Source organism: Macaca fascicularis, chromosome 3, assembly GCF_037993035.2.
Source record: "Macaca fascicularis isolate 582-1 chromosome 3, T2T-MFA8v1.1".
NCBI classification, from domain to species: Eukaryota; Metazoa; Chordata; class Mammalia; order Primates; family Cercopithecidae; genus Macaca; species Macaca fascicularis.
In genome coordinates, this window is record NC_088377.1 from 50,845,405 (window position 1) to 50,870,092 (window position 24,688).

At 50.2% G+C, this 24,688-nt stretch overlaps 1 protein-coding gene and 1 non-coding gene across 26 annotated transcripts in view; one reads left to right on the top strand and one right to left on the bottom strand.

The window, feature by feature from the left end:
• The window catches only part of CUX1 (cut like homeobox 1), a 472,906-nt gene that overhangs the window by 368,010 nt on the left and 80,208 nt on the right, over window positions 1–24,688 (top strand). For 9 of the 25 annotated variants that reach the window (XM_045387934.2, XM_045387935.2, XM_045387936.2 and 6 more), the window contains 3 exons: window positions 11,009–11,067; window positions 14,944–14,992; window positions 16,610–16,706. In XM_045387934.2, the coding sequence (XP_045243869.2) occupies window positions 11,009–11,067; window positions 14,944–14,992; window positions 16,610–16,706 (205 nt within the window). Of the gene's footprint in view, window positions 1–11,008; window positions 11,068–14,943; window positions 14,993–16,609; window positions 16,707–17,746; window positions 18,419–19,907; window positions 19,974–21,181; window positions 21,284–22,474; window positions 23,320–24,688 lie in introns of all 25 variants that reach the window. The other 16 variants (XM_045387927.3, XM_045387920.3, XM_074034606.1 and 13 more) reach the window with 7 other exon arrangements.
• Window positions 15,184–15,314, bottom strand: LOC123572657 (small nucleolar RNA SNORA48). Its single transcript, XR_006697210.1, has one exon. It is a non-coding gene; the product is annotated as a small nucleolar RNA SNORA48 (small nucleolar RNA).

Below are 24,688 nucleotides of genomic sequence, written 5' to 3' on the forward strand. Positions count from 1 at the left end.
TCAGAGCCAGAGGAGACTCTCAGAGTTGTCAGTCTTGACAGTGAAGAAGGCAGGACCTTCAGGGCAGGGCTTCAGCCCCCGGCCGGGGTTTCCCGCTCTGCCCGGGGGCTGCCCGTTCAGGCCCATTCCTTCCCCAGTACCTCCATACCGTGTCGGGGGGTGAGAGAATGAGCAGCTGTAAGGTATATTCATTATATGAATAAAGTGAGTCAGGGTTCATTGTGAACATTCAAAGGACACCTTTTCTGGTATGAAGTAGGCCTAGGATGTACTTAGGTCCATTTTGTTTTGTTGTTGTTGTTTTTGAGATGGATTTTCACTTTTGTCGCCCAGACTGGTATGCAGTGGTGCAGTCTTGGCACACTGCAACCTCCGCCTCCTGGATTCAAGCAATTCTCCTGCCTCAGCCTCCTGAGTAACTGGAACTACAGGCAGTCGCCACTATGCCAGGCTAAGTTTTATATTTTTAGTAGAGGCAGGGTTTCACCATGTTGGCCAGTCTAGTCTCAAACTCATGACCTCAGGTGGTCTAGCAGCCTTGGCCTCCCAACCAAAGTGCTGGGATTAGATTACAGGCATGAGCCACTGCCTTTTTGGGTTTTTTGGAAATGGAGTCTCTCTCACTCGCCCAGACTGGAGTGCAGTGACAGGATCATAGTTCACGGCAGCCTCAAACTCCTGGGCTCAAGCGATCCTCCTGCCTCAGTCTCCCAAGTAACTGGGACCAAAGACGTGACCCACCACACCCAGCTAGTTTTTTAATTTTTTGTAGAGCTGGGATTTCACTACGTTCCCCAGGCTGGTCTGGGACACCTGGGCTCAAGCAGTTCTCCCACCTTGGCTCCCAGAGCACTCTGGGATTATAGGCATGAGCCGCTGCACCTGGCCCAATGTCTTTTTTTTGTTTTTAATTGAAATTTTTTTTTGACACATGACCAAATTTATGCCAAAACTAAGTTTCCAGCAAATCTACTGCTGATGCTGATGGCTCCCATGACCCTCCCTCGCTCCGTTCTTCTGCCTCTTTGGGGTGAATTTCACCCATTCACTGAGAACTGCCCAGTGCCTGGTCCCTTGGAGGAGACAGTCCTGCCGACTTTGGGGAAATGGTTGAGTCCTGCTTCCGTCTGTCCTCAGCCAGGTCATTTTTAAAAATATTTTATTTTATTTTAGATGGAAATTCATTTTGTTGCCCAGGCTAGAGTGCGATGGTGCCATCTCTGCTCACCACAACCTCTGCCTCCCAGGTTCAAGCGATTCTCCTGCCTCGGCCTCCCGAGTAGCTGGGATTACAGGCATGAGCCACCACTTCCAGATAATTTTGTATTTTTAGTAGAAACGGGATTTCTCCATGTTGGTCAGGCTGGTCTTGAACTCTTGACCTCAGGCGATCTGCCCACCTCGGCTTCCCAAATGCCGGGATTACAGGCGTGAGCCACCGTGAGCCAGGTAGTTTATTTTGTCACCGCCATTTCTTCCTCTCTCATCAGCGTACCCAATGAGTACCAGGATTCAGTTTTTATTTCTAGATTTAATCTCATTTGCTCATGTTACGGCCATTTCTGACCCCAGCAACGACATCATTATGAGATAATTTGCCTTTCTCTCCATTGTCAAGTTAAAGGGCGTGACTCAGATACACACCAGCTACAAGAGAGCAAGGCTGTAGACCTTACATTTTTTATTATAGAGCAATTTCTTCCAAATCAGTTAAGGTTTCAATGTTTGCCTTCACAAAAAAATGAAACGCGGTTTTGCAAATTAATGTTCGTTATCCGTATCTTGGGGGAATTGTTTAATACCGTGCAGTTAATGAAACAATTCAGCAATACTTCTTCCAAAATCATTGCTACCTTATCTTCATCTAATCTCATAATCAAAACATATCTTCCAGTAACAAGACTTCTGATTTTAATTATCTTAACTCCTTGTTGCCAGGAGTACAGATTTCGCTAATACCAAACCCACATGCAGAAAGCGTTTGACTTCACCAAACCAGGGTTTCCTCTCACCCCAAAGGAGTAAGGTTAATTGAACGAGATACCTTCTGAGGGTGTTTTGTTTTCCTAATGTGTATAATGTATAGCCTCAACTATAAGCTAAAGGAATACAATTATTAGGAAAATATTTTTACGAATGAGACTTGGCAAATTGGCAACCTGATGCTTTTGCCATGGGGAACCTTGACCCCACAGTCTTGGCTACTCATAGAACTCACCTTCACTTACCATGGAGCTGCTTTCTTTCTTTCTTCTTCCTGTCCCCTTCCCCGCTTTCCTGTCTTACGGGGGACCCACGGATGCACAATGTGGCCTTGAATTAGGTTGCTGTTTGGGAGAGGAGGCTCCAAGCGCCCAGCTCTGGGCTCAGCTGTTTGGAGTTGCAGGTGGTTTTCCCATGAACACTTGGCAGCAGGTCCTTGATCTTTGAGACATGTGCCAGGTTGTTTGGTGACAGTCACTTGGGGAGAGGGCATTTCCCATATGCAGAAGGCTTATTGGGCAGAATCTTTGTCCTGAGTTCATTGAATTGTTTCCACCCGTACTTTCCAATGATACTCTCTCCAGTTGGATGAATTGGAGGACTAATTGGTTCTCTTTCTCTAACCCATTGAAATTCTCCATCTTTCTGCCACTGAGGTGTCTTCTGTTCCCTCAAATTTGATTTGTCATTTTACAAAGATACCAGACAGCTGCACGTCTTCGAGTCTGTCCTGTCCAGGGCTCTACTTTTTCAAGCGAAGTTCCCCATAAGCGCCCCGCCATCCACGTGTGTCACGGGACATCCGCTAACCTTTAATTAGGCACGGAAACAGACGCAGAAGTGGGAGATGTTTCCTCCTGCCTAATCTGACAAGTGCTTAAGCATAGTGCCACCTGTAAGGAAGAACTCTATTTTTGCAATTAATGAAACAGCCCGACCACTGTTGACAAGGCTGCTTTTTGATAACTCTCTATTCTGTGGTCTTCTGTTGGAATGCTTTAATATAGAGGCAGTATAATTAGCTAGTCAACTGCACTGTACTTGCTACAGCACAGAAGATAATGCTACCAATAGCTTCAATTTACAATGAGTATTTGTAAGAAAGGCTAACTAAAAGAACGACAGGCTCCCAGAAGGAGGAATTATATTTTTCTGAAGACGCTTTAAAGATCATTGCTTCCCATTGGGTGGGTAGTCACATGAGTTAGAATCACCTAGGGGTCTTTTTCCAAACTGCTCTGTTTCCCTACCCCTCACCCCAGCCCCTGAGGCTCTGATGGGTCCCATGGAGACACTATGGGAAGGTGCTGTGTCCCTGGGGCACTGAGGTGGTATGAAAGAGGTGGTGGAAAACCTTCCGTCTCCCCACACCGTCTGGCCTTGGGGGTCTGTCTTTTCATCTTGCATTCTCAGGTGGGAAGATCACTGGAGCCCAGGAGTTCAAGACCAGCCTGGCCAATGTAGTGAGATCCCATCTTTTTATTTTTTTATTTATTTTTATTTATATATATTTTTGGAGACAGAGTCTTGCTCAGTCTCCCAGGTTGGAGTCCTGTGGCGTGATCTCAGCTCACCACAACCTCCGCCTCCTGAGTTCAAGCAATTCTCCTGCCTCACCCTCCCAAGTAGCTGGGACTATAGGTTCCCACTACCACGCCCAGCTAACTTTTGTATTTTTAGTAGAGATGGGGTTTCACCATGTTGGCCAGGTCAGATCACGAGCTCCTGATCGCAGGTTGTTCACCTGCCTCGACCTCCCAGAGTGCTGGGATTACAGGCGTGAGCCACCACGCCCAGCCCCTTCTCTTAATTTTTTTTTTTTTTTTAATGAGCCAGAGTGGTGACACATGCCTGTTGTCCCAGCTACATGGGAGGCTGGGGAGAGAGGATCATTGGAGCATACACAGCACCCACCCCAGTGTTCGGAGATTTGGACTCACCATCCAGAGCCCAGAGTATCCTTGGGCTCCTTCCCAACTCCCAGCACCAGCAGAACCTAAATTTCCATACCTGCTGCCTCTCCCTGAGGAAGCATGGAGACACATGTCGTCATCTGGAGAGAGTCCTTGTCCAGTAGAAAAGGAGGTACATGCTGCCCAGGCCTGGACCCCAGAGATGCAGTGTCAACTAAGGGTCTGTGTCTCAGACCCCTGCCCTGGGCGAGGGGTTCCCTGTGAGGCCAAAGACTCCCACACCAACTCTCCCCTTAACCAGTCAGACAGCACCACGCGGAGCCTGGCCCCGTTTATCTGCACCGCAGATGCCACTCTGCCCCCACGGTCAGAATTTTATGGAAAAGAGATATTGTCACTTTGACCACTCGCTGTGTAACCTGGAAGACATGACCTTTCCCAGGGTCTCTGCCTTCGTCAGACCTGCGAGAGGCCCCTTTGCTCTTTTTTTTTGAGACAAGGTCTCACTCTGTTGCCCAAGCTGGAGTGCAATGACACAATCATAGCTAACTGCAGCCTCGACCTCCCTGGCTCAAGGAATCCTCCCATCTCAGCCTCCCAAGTAGCCGGGACTACAGGCACATGCCACCACAGCCAGCTAGTTTTTATATCTTTTATAGAGATTGTGTCTTGCTATGCTGCCCAGGCTCATGTCGAACTCCTGGGCTCAAGTGATCCTCCCACCTCAGTCTCCCATAGTGCTGGGGTTGCAGGCATGAACCACCATGCCCTGCAGTAGATAGACATCGTCTATAGATTGAACACGTACTTTGCTAATGCCAAAATAGTTGGCATTGTAGATTAAAGCTTATTTTCATTTAAATCTTAGCCAGGCTTTTAAGAACTTCAAATAGATAATTCTTCTGGCACTTCAGGACCGAGCTGGGGAGCACCAGTTAATTTAGCCAGGTGGGCTCCGTGTATCTTTTCAATCGTGCTATTACAACAGGTATGTTCAATTGGTACTTGATCATCCTATGTTTCACCACTGTCCTTTGAAAACCTGTGTTAATTCTGAATCTCCCCACTCTTCAGATGAGAAACGTGAGGCCCAAACAGGCTCAGGTTATCCAAGGTCACAGTCAGCCGGGGTAGGACCAGGTTGGCAGCCAAGTCTCTGGCACTTGGCCTTTTCTCACCTGTCTGTGTAAAGCCCACATGTGTTCCTTAGATTCATGCATTTTATTTTATTTTTAAAGACAGGATCTTGCTCTGTTGCCCCAGGATGGAGTGCAGTGGCATGATCATAACTCACTGCAGCCTCAACCTCCAGGGCTCAAGTGATCCTCCCACTTTAGCCTCCTGAGTAGCTGGAACTACAGGCGTGCACCACCACACCCAGCAAATTTTTAAATTTTTGTAGAGATGGGATCTCCCTATGTTGCCTCTGCTGGTCTTGAACTCCTAGGCTCAAGCAATCCTCCTGCCTCAGCCTCCCAAAGTGCTGGGATTCCAGGCGTGACTCACCGCACCCAGCCAGACAAGTGCATTTTTCAGGAAGATGACCAGTTCCCAGATTCTCTTTCCACAGTCTTGGACATGAGGTTACCCTTGACAGCGGGAGCCACTCCAGGGCACATGTACTCTTTCTCTGTGGCTCTGCTGCAGAATAGCGAGGACCTTGGGACGTGACAGGCGGAGATCTGGAGACTTTCATGAACCTCCTGGAGAAACAGAACCAGAGACTCTCTTTAGATCCAATTGTAGCCAGATTCAACCCCACCTAGCAGGGATGTAGTAATTGTAGTAACAAGGACAGTAACAGTACTAACCACCATTTACAGAGCACTTTACCATGTGCCCAGCACCATACTAAGCTCTAAGTACCCAATATTTTATTTAATCCTCACCAAAGCACTGTAACATATGAACACAATCCCCATTTTATAGGTAAGGAAACTGAGGCTTAGAGAAGTCAAGTCTGGGTGGTTGGGTGGGTTGGTTGATTGGTTGGTTGATTTATTTATTTATTTATTTAGAGGCAAGGTCTCACTCTTTTGCCTGGGGTGGAGTGGCACCATCACGGCTCACTGCAGCCTCCACCTCCCAGGCTCAAGTGATCCTCTTGCCCCAGCCTCCTGAGTAGCTGGAACTACAGGCACATGCTAACACACCCAGCTAATGTTTTGGAGTTTTTTTTTTTTGTTTTGTGTTTTTGTAGAGACAGGGTCTTGCTATGTTGTCCTGCTTGTCTTGAACTCCCACGCTCAAGCGAGCTACCACACCTGACCCAAGACGTCGAGTCTTATCTAGGTTCACCTTGCAAGTACGTGGCAGAGTCAGGATCTGTGGGACTCTGGAGCCCAGGTTTTGCAGAGAGCCCCCGGCTCATCCTGGCCTCTCCGGCGTCTCACTTCCTCCCTGCAGGCAAGCGGGGCTGGCCTTAGCTCTGTCAAGACCTGCACTGTAGGACCCCAGAGATTTTTCTTCTTTCTTCGTGTAGTCAGACCCATCTGCAAAAGTTTTGCAATCATGAAATCAGATAGCGTATGAAATGCTAGGAATAAGCGCAGGTCTAGCATACCACGCGGCCAGCGGGAGCATGACCGGACAGGAGGAGTGCGTCTTCAGAGACATTGAGAAACTGGCGTGCCTGTCGCCCATCCCAGGGTCAGAGTCTTTGAAACCGAGCTTTCTGGGAACCCAACAAGGAGTTTCTGATCGAAGAACCGCACTGAGGACAGTTAGTCTTTTTTCCCACACTGGGCATTTTCAGCATCAGAGGCCAATGGGAGCCCTGCGTCTGCAGGTTTTGAGATGTGGCACTCACAGTAGGGTCACTAGAATGGAGATGTCCATGGGACCAGGTTACAAGCGCTCTGCCAGTTGGGAGAAGCGTCGCCAGGCAGCCTCCCCCAGGCTCCATCCAGCTTATCTGCCCAAGACAGGAAACATCATCGAAGGTTTAGAGAAGAGATCTTGGGGACTTCCTGGTTCAACTGCCCCAAGGTAGATGGCAGAACTCTCAATGGAAGCTGTTTAGCTCTCAGCAAAAGCTTATGTCCAACTAAAATACAGTCATGCGTCACTTAACAATGAGGCTGCGTTCTGAGAAATGCGTCATTAGGTGAATGCGTTGTGCAATCATAGTGTGTACTTGCACAAACCTAGATAGTATATATATTTTTTTTTATTTGTGCCTGTTTTTCATTCGGAAAACCAAATGTCCCAGCACCATTACTGAGCATTAGTCATTTCCCCTGCTTGATCTGCAGTGCCTTTATAAAGGGCCGTATGTCAGCTTTCTTTGTATGTTCCATTAGAATGACTCAGGCCAGGCGCGGTGGCGCAAGCCTATAATCTCAGCACTTTGGGAGGCCAAGGCAAGTGGATTACCTAGTGTCAGGAGTTCAAGACCAGCCTGGCCAACATTGTGAAAAACCTCATCTCTACTAAAAATACAAAAATTAGCCAGACATGGTGTCAGACAGCTATAATCCTAGCTACTTGGGGAACTGAGGCAGGAGAATTGCTTGAACCCAGGAGGCGGAGGTTGCAGTGAGCCAAAATCATGCCACTGCACTCCAGCCTGGGCAGCAGAGTGAGACTCTGTCTCAAAATAAAAAAAGACTCTTATGGGGCTTAGGCAGCCTTTGTTGACCGAAGCGTTATGTGGTACACAGTTATACACGGATCCCACCCCTAAAACCTTCCAATTAGGGCCAATCACAGGCCTTCGAAGAAGACCTGCAGCCATGCCCTTAGACAGAGAGTGTAATGGGACTTAGCAGTGCTAAGAGTCCCAATATCAAGGCTGGGAACCTGGAATCCCGGCACTTTGAGAGGCCGAAGTGGGAGGATCACTTGAGCCGAGGAGTTCAAGACCAGCCTGGGCAACATAGTGTGACCTCGTCTCTACAAAATAACTTAAAAAAAAAAAAGAGTCCCACTATTGAGGGCCCAGAGTTGCCAACATCTGCACTGGTTCTTTGCTTTGTGCAAACCCTTGAGTAATTGCTGTTATTCCCATTTTACAGATGAGAAGTTTATTAACTTGTCCATAGGCACCCAGCTCATAAGTGACAGACTCAGGTTCCAGGCTCAGGCCATTGGCCTTCTTGGTCTGTGCCATGCCAGGCTCGGAGACCCTCCGTGTGCTCCTCCCTTTCTCTGCCTTATTCCCAGCCAGCTCCTATTCTCTGGATATGACCACGTTTATGCACGTTCCGTATCCAGCCTTGGTGATCGCGACCGTCTGATGTGCATTTTGGATTCCAGTGACACTGAATAATCCCTCGCAAGGAAATATGAGTGCATTAGTACTAACTGCTATTTGACGATAGGGAAGAGAATAAAATAATCACTTCTTGACAAGCACCTTCTGAGAATCTTTTGTAGGAAAATGAGTGCCTTCTACCTCGTGTTTCATTAGGACTGAGAAAACCATTATAATACACAAAGTCAGCAAGAAGTTTTCAAAAGGACCTATGGCAGAGCAGTTTCATGCAGTGGGAAAGGCACGCTTGAGAAATCACCACCGAAGGCAACAGAAAAAGACGGGCCCAGTGAAGGCTGGGCAGCTGGAATCCCAGCACTTTTGAGAGGCCAAAGAGGATAACTTGAGCCCAGGAGTTTTAGTTAGTTAGTTAATTAGTTATTAATAGTGTGTGCTTTTACAAACCGAGATGGTATTTATCTTATTTATGCATTTTTTAATATGAAAAACCAAATGTCCCAGCCCTGTTACTGAACATTCGTCATTTTCCCTGCTTGAACTGCAGTGCCTTTATAAAGGGCCGTATGTCAGCTTTCTCTGTATGTTCCATTAGAATCTTAGGGACTTAGGCTGGACACGGTGGCTCAAGCCTGTAATCCCATCACTTTGGGAGGCAGAGGTGAGCAGATCACCTAAGGTCAGGAGTTCGAGACCAGCCTGGCCAACATGGTGAAACCTCATCTCTAATTATTATTGAATAATTACTTAATTATTAATTAGTGATTAACTAATAAAACACATGAATTTTTAAAACAGCGGGCAGGTTGGGATTTGGATGGCACCATCTCCTCCCCAAAGTCTAGAATGTTCTCAGTTGGCTTTAAACTGTGGTCTTAGCCATGGCTAGTCAAGCAGAACCTGAAAGGGCACCTATGGCTGGGCATGGTGGCTCACGCCTGTAATTCCAACACTTTGGGAGGCTGAAGGGAGAATCACTTGAGCTCAGGAGTTTGAGACCAGCCTGGGCAACATAGCAAGACCCCATCTCTTAAAAAATAACCAGGTGTGGTGATGTACATCTATAGTCCCAGCTACTCAAGGAGCTCGGGCAGGAGGATTGCTTGAGCCCAGGAGTTGGAGGCTGCAGTGAGCTATGATCGCACCACTGCACTCCAGCCTGGATGACAGAGCAAGACCCTGTCTCTCTTTTTTTTTTTAAAGAAGAAAAAAAGAAGAAGAAGCATAACACCTAGAAACCCTGTAGAGGGGAAGTTACCGGAAATGACATTTGTTCACCTCTAGCTTGGAAACATGCTGAATGGCCAGAACACCCTCCTGGCACTGCCCCTCCATGTTCTTGTTTTATGTAGAGTTGCCTCATTTCCTCCAAGGAGCTCCCTTTAGAAAAGATCAAAAGCAAACTAGTCCAAAAACACCTTCAGAGAAGAAAGCACCCCTACGACCACCCCACAGCAATGGCTCCTCTCACAAGAAAGCCCTGCAGAGCTGTGGGCAGAAACGGCCACACCAGGCTGGGCAGGGTGGCTCACTCCTGTAATCCCAGCACTTTGGGAAGTTGAGGCAGTAGGGTCACCTGGGGTTGGGAGTTCAAGACCAGCCTGGCCAACATGACAAAACCCCATCTCTACTAAAAATCCAAAAAAATTAGCCAGGAGTGGTGATGCATGCCTGTAATCTCAGCTACTGGGGAGGCTGAGGAAGGAGAATTGCTTGAACTCGGGAGGCCAGGGTTGCAGTGAGCCAAGCGAAGATCACGCTACTGCACTCCAGCCTGGGCAATAGAGCAAGAGTCCGTCTCCACCAAAAAAGAAAAAAAGATTAAAAAGAAAAACAAGAAGCAGCCACATCAGTCCCCAGTGGGCTCACAGACCTTTCTGGAGCCCACTGGAGCATCACTGCACTTTGGAAATGTGCCATCGTTCCCCTAGGCACCTGAGAGGGAGCAGCATCTCAGGCAGGGCCCTCCCCGCAGGACTCAGACCAGCTTGCTGTCAGGGAAGCCACCGAGCACCTAACTGAACAGGCCCCTACTCCTAAAACCCCAGCATTCAGGGGTTCAGGAGTGCAAAGGTGTTTGCCCTGATGCCTGTTTGATGCCTACTCTCAACACAAAAGGGCTGTGTCTCTCGTTAGCGGAGGTTCTCCCAAAGGTGTTGACAACCAGCTGTATGAGTCCGTCAGCCTAACATACTTTGTTTAAAGCCACACGCTGCTTTTCAGACACCAGGAAAGCCTCTCCTCCTTCTGTTTGCGGTTTCATGGCACTTCCTACAAAATGCACTTTTCCTCCTCTGCAAAGATTCTTCCTTCCGTTGTTTGTTTGTTTGTTTGTTTGTTTGTTTGTTTAAAGAGGTAGGGTCTCCATTCCTCACTCCGTCACCCAGGCTGGAGTGCAGCGGCACAGTCATAGCTCACTGCACCCTCCAACTCCTGGGCTCAAGCAATCCTCGCACCTCAGCCTCTCAAGTAGCTGAGACGACAGGCATGTACCAGCAACCCGGCTAATTTTTTTTATTTTTTGTCGAGATGGGGCCTCACCATGTTGCCCAGACTGGTTTCAAACTCCTGGGCTCAGGCAATCCTCCCACCTCAGCCTCCCAAAGTGCTGGACTTACAGGCATGAGTCACCATACCCAGCCTTCATTCTGCTTTTGCTAAGTTGTACGTCAACAACTTTACAGCATCCCTATACACGTTGCTGTGCCTGGGCACACACTCACACTGGGCAGGCCGGGAGCGTGAAGGAAAAAAGATGGCCCCAGCACTGTTGACTCCATTCACAAGGGCTGGCTTCCCCTCGCAGGCACAGCTGGCTGTTCCGCAGCGAATGCCGTCGGTGAAGTCCATGGACCTGTTGTCAGGCATGGCCACTGATCAAATTCTTCTCTGTTTTCAGCAACTGGAAGAAAAACTCAAAGGCCAGGCTGACTATGAAGAGGTGAAGAAAGAGCTGAAGTAAGTACGGAGACCTCTGTGGCCCCTCACAAGCTGAGGCGCATCAGGGCCATCTGCTAACAATGCCACGCCGGTGACGGGCAGCCTTGGCCCCCTGCCCTCTGGCTCAGCAGATGCCCGTAAATGCAGCCAGAGTTCTGCCACTCCACGGTGTCCTGGGCTACCCAACGCTGTGGGCGTTTGCCCTCGGGCCTGTCCCTGAATTCTTTGGACTGTGCATTTCAGGTATTCCAGAATGCATGGAATCAGGGGCATAGTGCCTTTACAGAAATGATCAAATATGACCTTGTTTTGCAACTATAAATTCCCCAAACAGAAGCAAAGCACAGGAGGGAAACGTTTTCGGGTTGAAGGTGGGCATATGGCCTCACACTGCCCTGGCCTCCTGGACTCGGAAACTCTGTCTTCCAATCTCTGTTCTCCATCTGTGAGACTGTAGCCGAAAGCTTGTCGTCTTTTCAGGGCTAATGATGGCATTCTCAGTTCTCAAGCTTCAAAGTTCCCTTCTTGGCCAGCAGCCCCCACCTCTGCCTCCTCACCCTGAGCCGCCTTTGGCACTCTAGAGCTCCCAGGTCCTGGTCTTTACCTGTCCCCCAACATCCATCATGCTCCAGGCTCACTGACCTCCCCTGCAAGCCTGGAGCCTGTGGTCAGACCCTCTGCGTTCATACAGCTCCCCTGGATCGTCAACCATTCCAAGCCTTCCCACCGGCATCCCTGCCTCACTCCTAACGTTATTAACCACTGCAAACGAAGGTTGCCTAGGGCGTGGTGACCGGCCCCACAGGTCCCCTGTGCTTCTCGTGGCGGGAACTCTGCTGGTTTGAGGCTTCCTCAGGGGTTCTTCCCTGCCCTTGTCACTGTTACCCCAATCTCTATCCACAGATGCCCTTAGCCCTCTGCTAGGGACAGACTCCCGCCTCTGGTCTTAGGTGCCACCTCCCATCTGTGCAGGCTGCCCCCTCCGCCTAGACCTTGGGTCTCTTCCTTCCTGCCCCTCCTGCTGTCCCATCAGCCCCTTTCTCTCTTGCTGCTATTTTCCATTTCTCCTTTTAAGATGAGCCTACACCCACTCACCACGTTTTCTTTGTATTGTTAATTCCATTCTGCTAAGAAAAGCTCATTGGGTGTCCTCTTGAACCATCTCACTTCCATGACCAGCTGCCTTCTCTCGCCTGAGACCCCCAGCCTCCCTGGTGTCTGCTGGCCCTCGTAGTCCCTGTCCCCACCATGCTCTCCCCCCGAGTAGTCTCATCCCCTTTCCAGCTGCAAAGCCTCTGCCGGCACCTCTTCGGACAAACCCCTACACCCCTCTAACACTTCCAGCCTTTGTAACTTACTTACTTACTTATTTATTTATTTGACAGAGTTCCGCTCTTATTGCCCAGGCTGGAGTGCAGTGGTGCTATCTGAGCTCACCGCAACCTCTGCCTCCCAGGTTCAAGCGATTCTCCTGCCTCAGCCTCCCAAGTAGCTGGGATTACAGGCATGAGCCACCACCCTGGGCTAATTTTGTATTTTTGGTAGAGATGGGGTTTCTCCATGTTGGTCAGGCTGGTCTCGAACTCCCGACCTCAGGTGATCCGCCCACCTCAGCCTCCCAAAGTGCTGGGATTACGTGTAACTTATTATTAAACGTTACCTGGTTAACCTTCTCTACCTGCCTCTCCTATCCCATTCTTTCCTTCCTTTCCCTCTTCTTCCCTCTTCCAAAAAAGAAAAAGAAATTGGGCCTTCTAATTTTGAGCCAGAGAAACTCTGCTGCAAAGGCCTGTGCCCAGCCTCACCCTGGGAGTTAGTATTCCTCCTCCTCCTCCTCCTCCTCCTCCTCCTCCTCCCCCAAGTTCACTTCATTCCCGGGGAGCTGAGGTTTCCAGGCTCCAGCCAGCAGCACATACCAGTCTACTCCCTCTCATCCATAGCCCGCTAGGCCACAGGCTGCCCCTACCCCCACTGCAGGGCTGCCTCGCCAGCCCCGCTTGTCACCACATTCCTGCTGACTCTTTCTGTTGCATCTGCACACGACAGGCCCCACCACCATGTGCACATCTGGAAGCCCCACTCAGGTGGCTTCTTTGCCCAAATGTGCTCCTAGCTGCCCACTTCCTGGTGAACCAGGTGTGCTCTTGGGCTCTTGCCCGCGTCCCCTTCTCAACATCGTCCCATTTCCATTTCCTCACCCCCGCGCAACGGGGTGCTGACCTCAGATCCTCACGCACTGCAGCACAAGACACCCCGTCCCTTCAGGGCCCTTCTCCAATGCTCGTTCATCATGACGCTAAGAAGTGGTCTCCAACCCGTCAAGATCCCTCCTGCTGGGGTCCTCGCAAGTTCTGTCTCTTAATGGACCACTTGGAGTCTTGCCTATTACCTGTACTGGCCTGTAAATTTCCTGGAGTATGGACCAGGAGTGGTTCTGATTCCCCACGACAACAAGCAGCTAGCAGGCTGCTGGTAAAGATCTGTAGAATAAATAAAGAGACACATGGTCTTTTATTACATAATCCAAAGAAAATAGGAAACAAAGGACAGGATTCCATCTTAAGAAACCCCTTTCGGCCGGGCGCAGTGGCTCACGCCTGTAATCCCAGTACTTTGGGAGGCCGAGGCGGGCGGATCACCTGAGGTCAGGAGACCAGCTTGGCCAACATGGCGAAACCCCGTCTCTACTAAAAATACAAAAATGATCCGGGTGTGGTGGCACACACTAAGGGGACAGAGGCCGAAATCGTGGCTGCAGGAACACAGCGAAGTTTCGGTTGACTCTGCACCTGCGAATCATAAATCTCACGGTCCAGCCAGCCTGCTCTGGGTCTCTTCTCCATCCTTGGTATTTCAAAGAAACACTTGCAGCTCCTTCAAAGCCACACAGCCTTACTTCCCCTCTTCTCCTTGGTATACTCAGCAAAAGAGGGACATCCATAGCAAAAGGAACTCAAGAAACAGTAATAATCCTGGGGACCTGGACTCACTGAGACTGTAGTGATCAGGGCATGGCCCTTTTCAGTGCCGATGAGAACAAGGGAGGCAGAAGTCACCTTATGTTGCCACACCTTTGTCATTGCGCTCCTTCCCCAACCTGGGGCTGCAGAGAAGGTCTGTCCACCTCGCTTCTGAGTCATCCAAGTCTAGGACGTTGCCCTTTGCCTATATGCCCTGGTCCCCAGGTGGATGCCAGTTAGGAGTAAGGTGTGGGCAGTGGCCGCCCTGGTGGGTTCCTCACTCTCTGGCTTCTCCTTACAACTTTTTCCTTCCCTTTAAGCTTTACAAATACATTCCACTTGCAACAATGTTCTGTCTGTATTAAACTTTAAAATTATACTCTGAACAGACCTGGTGTGACTCCATATGGAATGATTTACATGCTAGGCAAGAAACTTTTGCCAGCCAACTGCTAGTTGAATAGTTATTCTAGAGACATTATCAGATTCTATTACTGCCAGGGAAGTTGTTAAAGTTGACAGTTCTTCAGTTCCTGGAGAGCAGGAAATTGTAATGTTAATGCTTATTAATGTGGCTGTTGTCAAAGGTATAAGTAGAAAATAACCGCTCTGGGCCGGGCACGGTGGCTCACGCCTGTAATCCCAGTACTTTGGGAGGCTGAGGCAGGTGGATCACTGGAGGTCAGGAGTTTGAGACCAGCCTGGCCAACACGGTGAAGCCCTGTCTCTACTAAAAACACAAAAATTAGTGGGCATGATGGCACATGCCTGTAATCCCAGCTACTCAGGAGGCTAAGGCAGGAGAATCGCTTGAACCCAGGAGGCAGAGGTTGCAGAGAGCCAAGATCATGCCACTGCACACTAGCCTGGGTGACAGAACGAGACTCTGGCTCAAAAACTAAAATAAAATAACCCCTCTCTCGTGCTCTTGCAGCATTCTGAAGTCCATGGAGTTTGCACCGTCCGAGGGCGCTGGGACACAGGTACGTGTCTCACTAAATGGTCAGCACTAGCGTCGGCCCCGCTACTGGTTACCACTGGTCCCTCTGGAATATCCCATGATCTCACTGTTTCTACGAGGCCTCTCGCTTACAGTCAATGAGTCATACTTCAAGAACATTTTAACCAAGTTAAAACAGATTGTCTTTTTTCTCTCTCTCTCTCTCCTTTTTTCCCATGTGTCCAAGGTATGAACCAGGCATAGATCAAAAGCCAAGCTGGGGATGAACAAGGGATTGCTTCATCCCTAACTGATAGGAGATGGGCACTACCAAAAAGCAAATTATCTTTAACTAAAAAGAGGCAAAAAGAGACAAGTTAGTGTTTTCCAAACTGGTAACTGAAGTGAAATTGTGATTTCACTTGAGCGAGGTACTAACAACGTAAATAAAAAACTGTCAGTTGTGTTTAAGACGGCCAGGCTCAGTAGCTCATGCCTGTAATCCCAGCACTTTGGGAGGCCAAGACAGGCAGATCGCTTTGAGGCCAGGAACTCGAGAACAGCCTGGGCAATATAGCAAGACCACGTCGCTATTAAAAACAAAAAAACGAAAAATAGCCAAGTACTATGGCATATGCCTGTGGTCCCAGCTACTTGGGAGGCTGAGGCAGGAAGATCGCTTGAGCCCAGTAGTTCAAGGCTATGGTGAGCTATGATCGCGCCACTGCACTCCAGCCTGGGCAACAGAGAGAGACTTTTTTTTTTTTTTAATTGCATTAAAGAGCAGCCAAAAATGGATTGGTTTAGGAACTTCAGTTACATGCTGCCTCAGTAGAGAAGGCACAAGGGCAGGATGACAGGGTCATCTGGTGGCCGATTAAAACTGACTTCCAGGCCAAGCATGGTTGCTCACGCCTGTAATCCCAGCACTTTGGGAGGCTGAGGTGGGTGGATCACTTGAGGTCAGGAGTTCGAGACCAGCCTGGCCAACATGGTGAAACCCTATCTCTGCCAAAAATATAAAAAATTAGCTGGGTGTTGTGGCACACGTCTGTAATCCCAGCTACTCGGGTGGCTGAGGAAGGAGAATCACTTGAACCCCAGAGGCAGAGGGTACAGTGAGCCAAGATTGTGCCACTGCACTCCAGCCTGGGTGACAGAGCAAGACTCCGTCTCAAAAAATTTAAAAATCAAATCAAATCAAATTGACATCCTAAGTGGAATCTGACTCTAGATGCCCAGAAGACAACCAACATCTTTGTGGCTGGCAAAAAAAAAAAAGTTCCCTTTACAGAAACGTTCGGACAGAGGTTTGTGGCTTGGCAGCCAGTCTTACGGCCAAATGAGGCGCGAGTTCAGGTCGCTTGAGTTTGAGAACAGATGAGAGAATAATTAATTGTTTAGAAGCTGTGGAAGTCTAAGAAGAAAAATGACTTCAACTAGAATCCATTCTTTCTGAAGGGAACTTGTTTTCCACGTGTGTTAAACGTCTTGGGGGAAAATCAGCTGTCCCTACCCACTTCGGAGTCAGATCGAGAGCTGGGTGGGAACACGGACAGACGGAGGGAGGCAGGGCTCCGGGCCTGGTCGCCCAGGAAGCAGGTGGGTGGCCGGCCACGCAGTGAGCCCCACAGTGAGCCTCCTGCTCTGCCTCTTCTAGGATGCGGCCAAGCCCCTGGAGGTGCTGTTGATGGAGAAGAACCGCTCGCTGCAGTCCGAGAACGCCGCACTGCGCATCTCCAACAGCGACCTGAGCGGTAGGTTGGCCGGGCTTCACGCGTGTGAGGTGCTTGGTTCGCTTCCAGGGGTCGGTCAAGGAAAAGCAAGGTGAATCGTGAGTCTGGGGAGATGCATGGCCAGAGAAGCGCCGGTTAATGAGAACCTTTGACTAATGCGTGTTGGGTGCCCTTCTCCTCACCGCTCCTTCCTTCCCTTCCCCGCCCTGCTTAAAAAGCTGGATGTTGAGACGGGCCAGCCGCACAGGCTCTGCGGAGGTCAGTTAGGGGCAGTGCGTCTGGAGACCCCGGGAGGGACAGCTCGGAGGACGTCGGCCTTTCTGATCTGTGTCTAGTTGTGCTGCACAGAGGCCAGGGACAGTGTGAACCCAGCCTCGCTCTGGTGGTGTTTTCAGGGACAGCCCCGGGTATGCCGGGTCCAGTAGAGGTTTTTCTTCCTTGGTCAGGTCTACCCTGGGGACGCGTCCCCCATCCTTAGCCTTTCTTGGCTCATCCCCCAAATGGTGGCGTCACTGACTGTGCTTCTGATTTGGGCAGCTGGTAAAATGCGTACAGGTGTCTCGGGCTCCGATGGTATTGCATTCTCAAAACGGGCGCGCGCCTCCAAATCGAGGGGGCTTGGTACCGTGCATCCACCTCAGAGCAAGAGGTACGAGCGAATCCATTGGTCCAAAAATGTCAGTGTTTGCTGCTCCTCCGGCCGGGGCCAGCGGGCCCAATAAGAGGCCCGTGACCCGTCAACTCTTCCCTGTGTGTGTCACTGGCTCCTTGTCACGCTAGGAGTTTGAATCTATGTGAAGGGGACTCTCCAGGCTGCAACGTACAAGAAAGGCGCAAACATGAATGCATGTTGCTTGTTTTGGGAAGCCTTGTTTGGCTGACTTACAAATTTAATCGGAAAACAAACCAACCCACCTCATTGGCCCTTGTAAAAAAAAAAAAAAAACCTGCACTTTTTTTTGTTTTCCCTTTTGCGGGGGCAAACTTTTGCATTTTGGTCTTGGTTTTTTTTTCCCCCTTTGGAATCCCCCATAATGCATTCTGTTTGCCCTTCCTTGTAGGGTCAGCCAGGAGGAAAGGGAAAGACCAGCCTGAAAGTCGGCGCCCGGGATCTTTGCCGGCCCCCCCTCCTTCTCAGTTGCCCCGCAACCCGGGGGAGCAGGCTTCCAATACTAATGGTACACACCAGTTCTCACCAGCGGGGTTAAGTCAAGACTTTTTCAGCTCATCCCTGGCAAGCCCCAGCCTACCCCTGGCTTCTACAGGAAAATTTGCACTAAACTCTCTTCTCCAGCGGCAGCTAATGCAGTCCTTCTACTCCAAGGCTATGCAGGAAGCCGGAAGCACAAGCATGATTTTTTCAACAGGTCCATACAGCACAAACTCCATATCTTCCCAAAGTCCATTACAACAAAGCCCAGATGTCAATGGCATGGCCCCATCCCCCAGCCAGTCAGAAAGTGCTGGGAGCGTCTCCGAGGGCGAGGAGATGGACACTGCAGAAATCGCCCGGCAGGTCAAAGAGCAGCTCATTAAGCACAATATCGGACAACGTATTTTCGGACATTATGTGTTGGGACTGTCTCAAGGGTCCGTGAGCGAGATTCTAGCTCGACCCAAGCCATGGAATAAACTGACTGTTCGCGGCAAGGAGCCATTTCACAAGATGAAACAGTTCCTCTCCGATGAGCAGAACATCCTGGCCCTCCGTAGCATCCAAGGCAGACAAAGAGGTGAGAGACTGGCGTTGGGTGGCGCCAGCGTGTGAGCCCGTCACAGAGTTGCACATGTGTGTGTGCATGCATGTGTGTGCGTGTGTGTGTGTGATGAAACATTTGTGCATCACATCAGGTAAAGTTCTCTTTACTTCTGCCACGTCCAGAGCTCAAGGGTGGCCCGGCATGAGTTAAGGCTGTTAGATTTGGGAGATCTGGCCTTTCAAATGCACTCAGCACTCCATACTTAGGAAACCCTGTAGTATTTCAATACTGTAGATCATATTACATGATGTATAGCGTCTCGGTATGCTTAGTGGCCATGGGTCTAATTGGCCTTGGGTGCTGGTCTCACTTTTGGGAGGAGCCCTTGCGTCCCCTCCAGCCCCATAGGACCATGTTGACTGGGCTCGATCATTGTGCGGAGCTGGTTCTGTAGGGAGAACACGTCACAGATGACACCCCCCATCTTCCCACCCCGCAAAAGAGGGCGTGTCCCGTGGCCACCTTCCTTACATTGTTCATGGTCCATTAGTGATTTGTTTAGCATTATGAGTAAAACAGGCCTGGCTTGAGTAAAATACACAAAAAATTTTATTTAGGCACCCTTTCTACCCCACCCTCTGTAAAAAGATAAAATGTCAGTCGCATTCATAATTTCAAAAATCCTAGCCAGGCATAGTAGCTCACACCTATATAATCCCAGCAGTTTGGGAGGCTGAGGTGGACCGATCGCTTGAGTCCGGGAGTTCAAGACCAGCCTGGGCAATATAGATTTTGTAATCTTTTGATCTACAAAAAAATCAGAAGATTAGCCGGGGGTGGTGGTGTGTACCTGTGGTCCCAGCTACCTAAGAGGCTAAGGCAAGAGGATGACTTGAGCCCAGGAGGTGGAGGCTGCAGTGAGCCATGATTGAGCCACTGCACTCCAGCCTGGGCAACAGAGTGAGAACCTGCCTGAAATTAAAAAAAAAACAAGAAAGAAAGTTCCTTCTCTGTTTTAAGACCAGGGGAACAATGTGCCACATCAACAGAGCTATAGAGAGGTCATTTCATCAGACATATTTGAAACACCCTGAAATTTAGACTCAAACAGAGCAGGGAGATGTTTTGAACAGCATCAGTTTGCACCAAGAACATGCAGTGTTTTATGAGGATGTTAACCGAAATTGAATGTCTTTGGATGATTAATGTGAGCTTTGTTCTGGGGGCTGGTGGGTGATCCTCCTTCAAGGCAGTCCTCCCTCCCGTGGACCTCCCTGGCCTTGATGCCGTAGGTCGCTACTTAGATTTCCCCCATCTCCTTTTGCAGCAGAGTCACGGCCTCTGCCGGCCAGTCAGCCAGGGAAGGGCCTCTCAGAAGATTCTAGAAACTCCCAAGTTGCACAGGCAGCCCTGAGCCCTTTCTTTAGCGACAGGCGGCTCAGATTTCATGTCACACAGCCCATATCGTCAACACCACCATTCCCCTGATTGTTTTGTTCTTACCACACTTGTTTTTCAACAGAGAATCCAGGCCAGAGCCTGAACAGACTATTTCAGGAAGTACCGAAACGAAGAAATGGGTCTGAAGGTATGTTGCAGGCAGGTGTTTTCTTTGCAGTCAGTCACCTAGGGAAGCAGCATGTCCTTAGCTGTGTATTTGGGTTAAAACTGTGCAGTGTGATTCTGGCCTGGAACCTGATGGAAAAACAGCTAGTAAGTATAAAACAAGGCACGGGTTCAAGCACACCCAGCCCCTTCCTCCCGAGCTGCCTGCCCTTTCCCAAGCGCAGGCAGAGGTGAGAAGAGGCATCACTAAGCTAAGCCCCCCCGAGTCTGAATCCCAGCCCACTTCAGATCCTAATTACCCGGTCCCCCATTTTTCTCAGACGCAGTTGAAAAAATAACAGTGGTTGCTCTGAGAAAAGTCAGGTGACCCCATCAAATTAAATACTGCTGCTTCCTTGTATTTTTAACTCGGAAATACACTCAAGGTCCTACGGAACGAACGCATCCCAAATCGTCCCGGTGGCATACTTGTTTTTAAATGGTGGTATACTTGCTTTGAATGCAGTGGTTCCTATTTAGGAAGGTAGTACGAAATTAAACTATCCGGGCAGCTTCCCGAAAGAGCTGGGGCCGGCCCCCGGGCCATAGTAGCTTCATTTCGTCTGCACATTTGCCTGCACAAACATCACCGTGTGGCCGAAAGAATCCATCCTCGCCCCTTAGGAATTTCTGCAGGCTCCTTTCCTCGTTTGTAAATTTTAAAAAGACATTATGGGATCATAGATGCGAACAATTTTTTAAGTTAAGTCTGTCTGTCTTCACCCTGTGCCTCTGAATGATTGACAGACAATCAGCCTCAAACCCTCCGCCCTCCTTTCCCGTTTATCCTGTGTGGGCCACCAGCCTCCAATAAACATCTAACCCCGACGAGAGTCAGTCCCAAGCCACAGCAGTTGCTTCTAAGTGACTCATGAGAAACGTTGCCTTTTAATCACCCACCTTTTATATATATGGATTAAATGATCGGTTCTCCAGGGCACTAACCCACGGGTGGTGTCTGGCTCTGGCAGAGTGACACTGGCCATAAGGTCAACTGAGCAGGAAATCCCTCCTGCCCGGTGTCGCTGTGAAGTTGCACTCACAGCAAACGCAGGCCACTGGGAGGCCACATCTGCCTCCTTGTGTCACCAGCCCCCACCCGGGGCTATATATCAGAATGACGTCTTCACGCAGCGCTGCTTTCTGTCCGAGGTTTGGGTTTGATGTCATTGGCGCAACTTCTCCCCACAGGTAACATCACCACCCGGATCCGAGCCTCGGAGACTGGCTCTGATGAAGCCATCAAGTCCATCCTAGAGCAAGCCAAGCGGGAGCTCCAAGTGCAGAAAACTGGTACAGCTTCCGTTTCTTCACCCACTGTCTTCCAAACTTAATTAAGAGAATTGTCATGAGTGCTCTGGTCAGCAGTAATTAACTATTTTTTTTTTTTAAGCAATAATGAACGCCTGTTCTCAAGCATTTAGGCACGTAGAGAGAAGCAGGTCTGTCTTTGTGATCTGTATTTGCCTAATAGTTACCTTTTTCTTTTTTCTGAGATGCAGTCTCGCTCTGTTGCCCAGGCTGGAGTGCAGTGGCACAATCTCAGCTCACTGCAACCTCTGCCTCCCAGTTTTAAGCTATTCCCCTGCCTCAGCCTCCCGAGTAGCTGGGACTATAGACATGTGCCACCACGCCCACTAATTTTTGTGTTTTAGTAGAGACGGGGTTTCACCATGTTGGCCAGAATGGTCTCGAACTCCTGACCTCCAGTGATCCGCCCACCTCGGCCTCCCACAGTGCTGGGATTACAGGCATGAGCCACCACACCTGGCCCCTAGTTACAATTATTCACAGAAATTACACTCCTCAACTTTGACAGAACTACTTGCATTTCAGAATATAGCACAGGAAAATGAATACTAAGTATAAAAATTATCAGAGGCCAGGTGCGGTGGCTCACACCTATAATCCTGGCATTTTGGGAAGCTGATGGGGGAGGATGGCTTGAGTTCAGGAGTTTAAGACCAGCCTATGCAACATAGTGAGAGACCTTGTCTCTTAAAACACTAGCCAGGCATGGTGGCGTGCACCTGTGGTCCCAGCTACTTGGGAGGTTGAGCTGGGAGGATTGCTTGAGCCAGGGAGGTGGAGGTTACAGTGAGCCATGATCATGCCACTGCACTCTAGCCTGGGCAACAGAGCGAGATCCTGTCTCTAAAAAAAAAAAAAAAAAAAAGAAATCCTCGGGGAAAGGAGCCCCAGGAGGGCACGTCAGGGAGCACTTTCACTGACACCCCCTTTGTTACCCTCTACATCTGTGTGTACCAAAGGCCACCAGGTCATCAAGCTGCAGCATCAGGCCCTGGCCCTTGGTTCAGACAAGATGCCTGAATGTTTCACTGACAGGGGCCATGCTGGGGAAATGGACGGTGTGGTCCTCCCAAATAACCCACACTTTGCAGTAGGTCAAGTTAGGATGAGAAGCATGTCCCCAGCTAAAGGGGGCCTCCCCTGCCACACTCTCACCCCTGTTTCTCCACGCAGCAGAGCCGGCCCAGCCTTCCTCCGCATCCGGCAGCGGGAACTCCGATGACGCCATCCGCTCCATCCTGCAGCAAGCCCGCCGGGAGATGGAGGCCCAGCAGGCCGCCCTCGACCCTGCCTTAAAGCAGGCACCGCTGTCCCAGAGTGACATCACCATCCTCACCCCCAAGCTTCTGTCCACCTCGCCCATGCCCACCGTTTCCAGCTACCCGCCTCTCGCCATCTCCCTGAAGAAGCCCTCCGCAGCTCCTGAGGCTGGTGCCTCTGCTCTGCCGAACCCCCCGGCCCTCAAAAAGGAGGCCCAGGACGCCCCCGGGCTGGACCCCCAGGGAGCCGCTGATTGTGCACAAGGGGTCCTGAGACAGGTGAAAAACGAAGTGGGCCGCAGCGGTGCCTGGAAGGACCACTGGTGGAGCGCGGTGCAGCCAGAGAGAAGAAACGCCGCCTCCTCCGAGGAGGCCAAGGCCGAAGAAACGGGCGGCGGGAAAGAGAAAGGTAGCGGTGGCAGCGGAGGTGGCAGCCAGCCTCGGGCCGAGCGCAGCCAGCTCCAGGGACCCTCGTCATCAGAGTACTGGAAGGAGTGGCCCAGTGCCGAGTCCCCATACTCCCAGAGCTCAGAGCTGAGTCTGACCGGGGCCAGCCGCAGCGAGACGCCGCAGAACAGCCCCCTGCCATCCTCCCCGATCGTGCCCATGTCCAAGCCCACCAAGCCCTCGGTCCCCCCGCTGACCCCTGAGCAGTACGAGGTCTACATGTACCAGGAGGTGGACACCATCGAGCTCACCCGGCAGGTTAAGGAGAAGCTGGCCAAGAACGGCATCTGCCAGAGAATCTTCGGGGAGAAGGTAAGGGATCTGATCTTGAAGCTTTGGTTCTCCCGTCTCTTCTCCTTGCTGAGGACCAAGTATCTATCCCAGAGTCTGTGACCCTCACCCATTTCAATTCACCCAAGAGCGGAGCATAAGGCATCCTCTGCTCCCAGACTTCCAAGGTGCAGCTGGTAAACATTCCAGCCCCGATTCCATTTGTCGAGCCCCGACTGCAGCCAGGTTCTGGGCTCGGCCTCTCACCTGTGTGCTGCCCTTTCAACCTCTCAGTTACGCTGGGAAGTAGACGATAAAATCCCCATTTGACCAGGAAGGACATCAAGGCTTGGGGACGTTAACTACTTGCCCCAAGCTGGCTGGCAGCCTAGTTCACATCTAGTTTTTGCTGCCAAGGGGGAAGCCGAGAGGCACCCCTGCAAGTTTCTTTGGCTAAAAAAGATCTGATCTGATCACATAGAGGGACCACCAGTACGCAGAGAGCCAAAAGGGACTTACTAGAAAAAGCTGCAGAGAGCATCATTGTTCCTTTCTGTGTAACTCTTGGATATTGTTCAGTCAGAGAGGTCAAGCAACCTGCCCAGGGACACACAGCTCGGGGATGGCCCAAGCAGGGTGGCCTGTGTTTCCCCATCATCCGTCCCTGGCTCAGGAAAGTGTAATCATGCATGGACAAGCTTCTAGGGCTTTCTGTTCTTGGCACTTTCCTGGTCACTGGGATTCAGGAGAATGAGGGTTAACTGCACCTGCTAAATCTAAAATAAACATCATGTCCTAGTATCATTTTATTTATTTATTTTTTGAGATGGAGTCTCACTCTGTTGCCCATGCTAGAGTGCAGCGACGCTATCTCGTCTCACTGCAACCTCTGCCTCCTGGGTTCAAGCGATTCTCCAGGTTCAAGCGATTCTCCTGCTTTAGCCTCCCGCGTAGCTGGGATTACGAGAGCCCACCACCACGCCCAGCTAATTTTTGTATTTTTAGTAGAGTCGAGATTTCACCATGTTGGCCAGGCTGGTCTCGAACTCCTGACCTCAAGTGATCTGCCTGCCTTGGCCTCCCAACCCCCTACCATTTTAGATTAGATTTAGATTAAATAATGGAGTGCTGAATAGAAGGAGAAGCACCCCTCTCCCCTAAAAGGAAGGTGCCCTTCCTGAGGGAGCACGTGGCTGATCAGCAGGGGACAAATCTCCCTCCCCTGCTTGCCAAGCCAGGGTCCCTGCATGGTGCCGTCCCCACACTCCCCGCCCTGCCTTCCACTCCGTGTTTGCCATATGCTGTGCTGTAAATCCAAGTGGTGTCCAATGGCGAACTTTGCCCTGATTTTGCAAAAGGTGAAGGGGGGCAACTAGAAATGAGGATGAGTATTTCAAGCCCCTTGAGATTT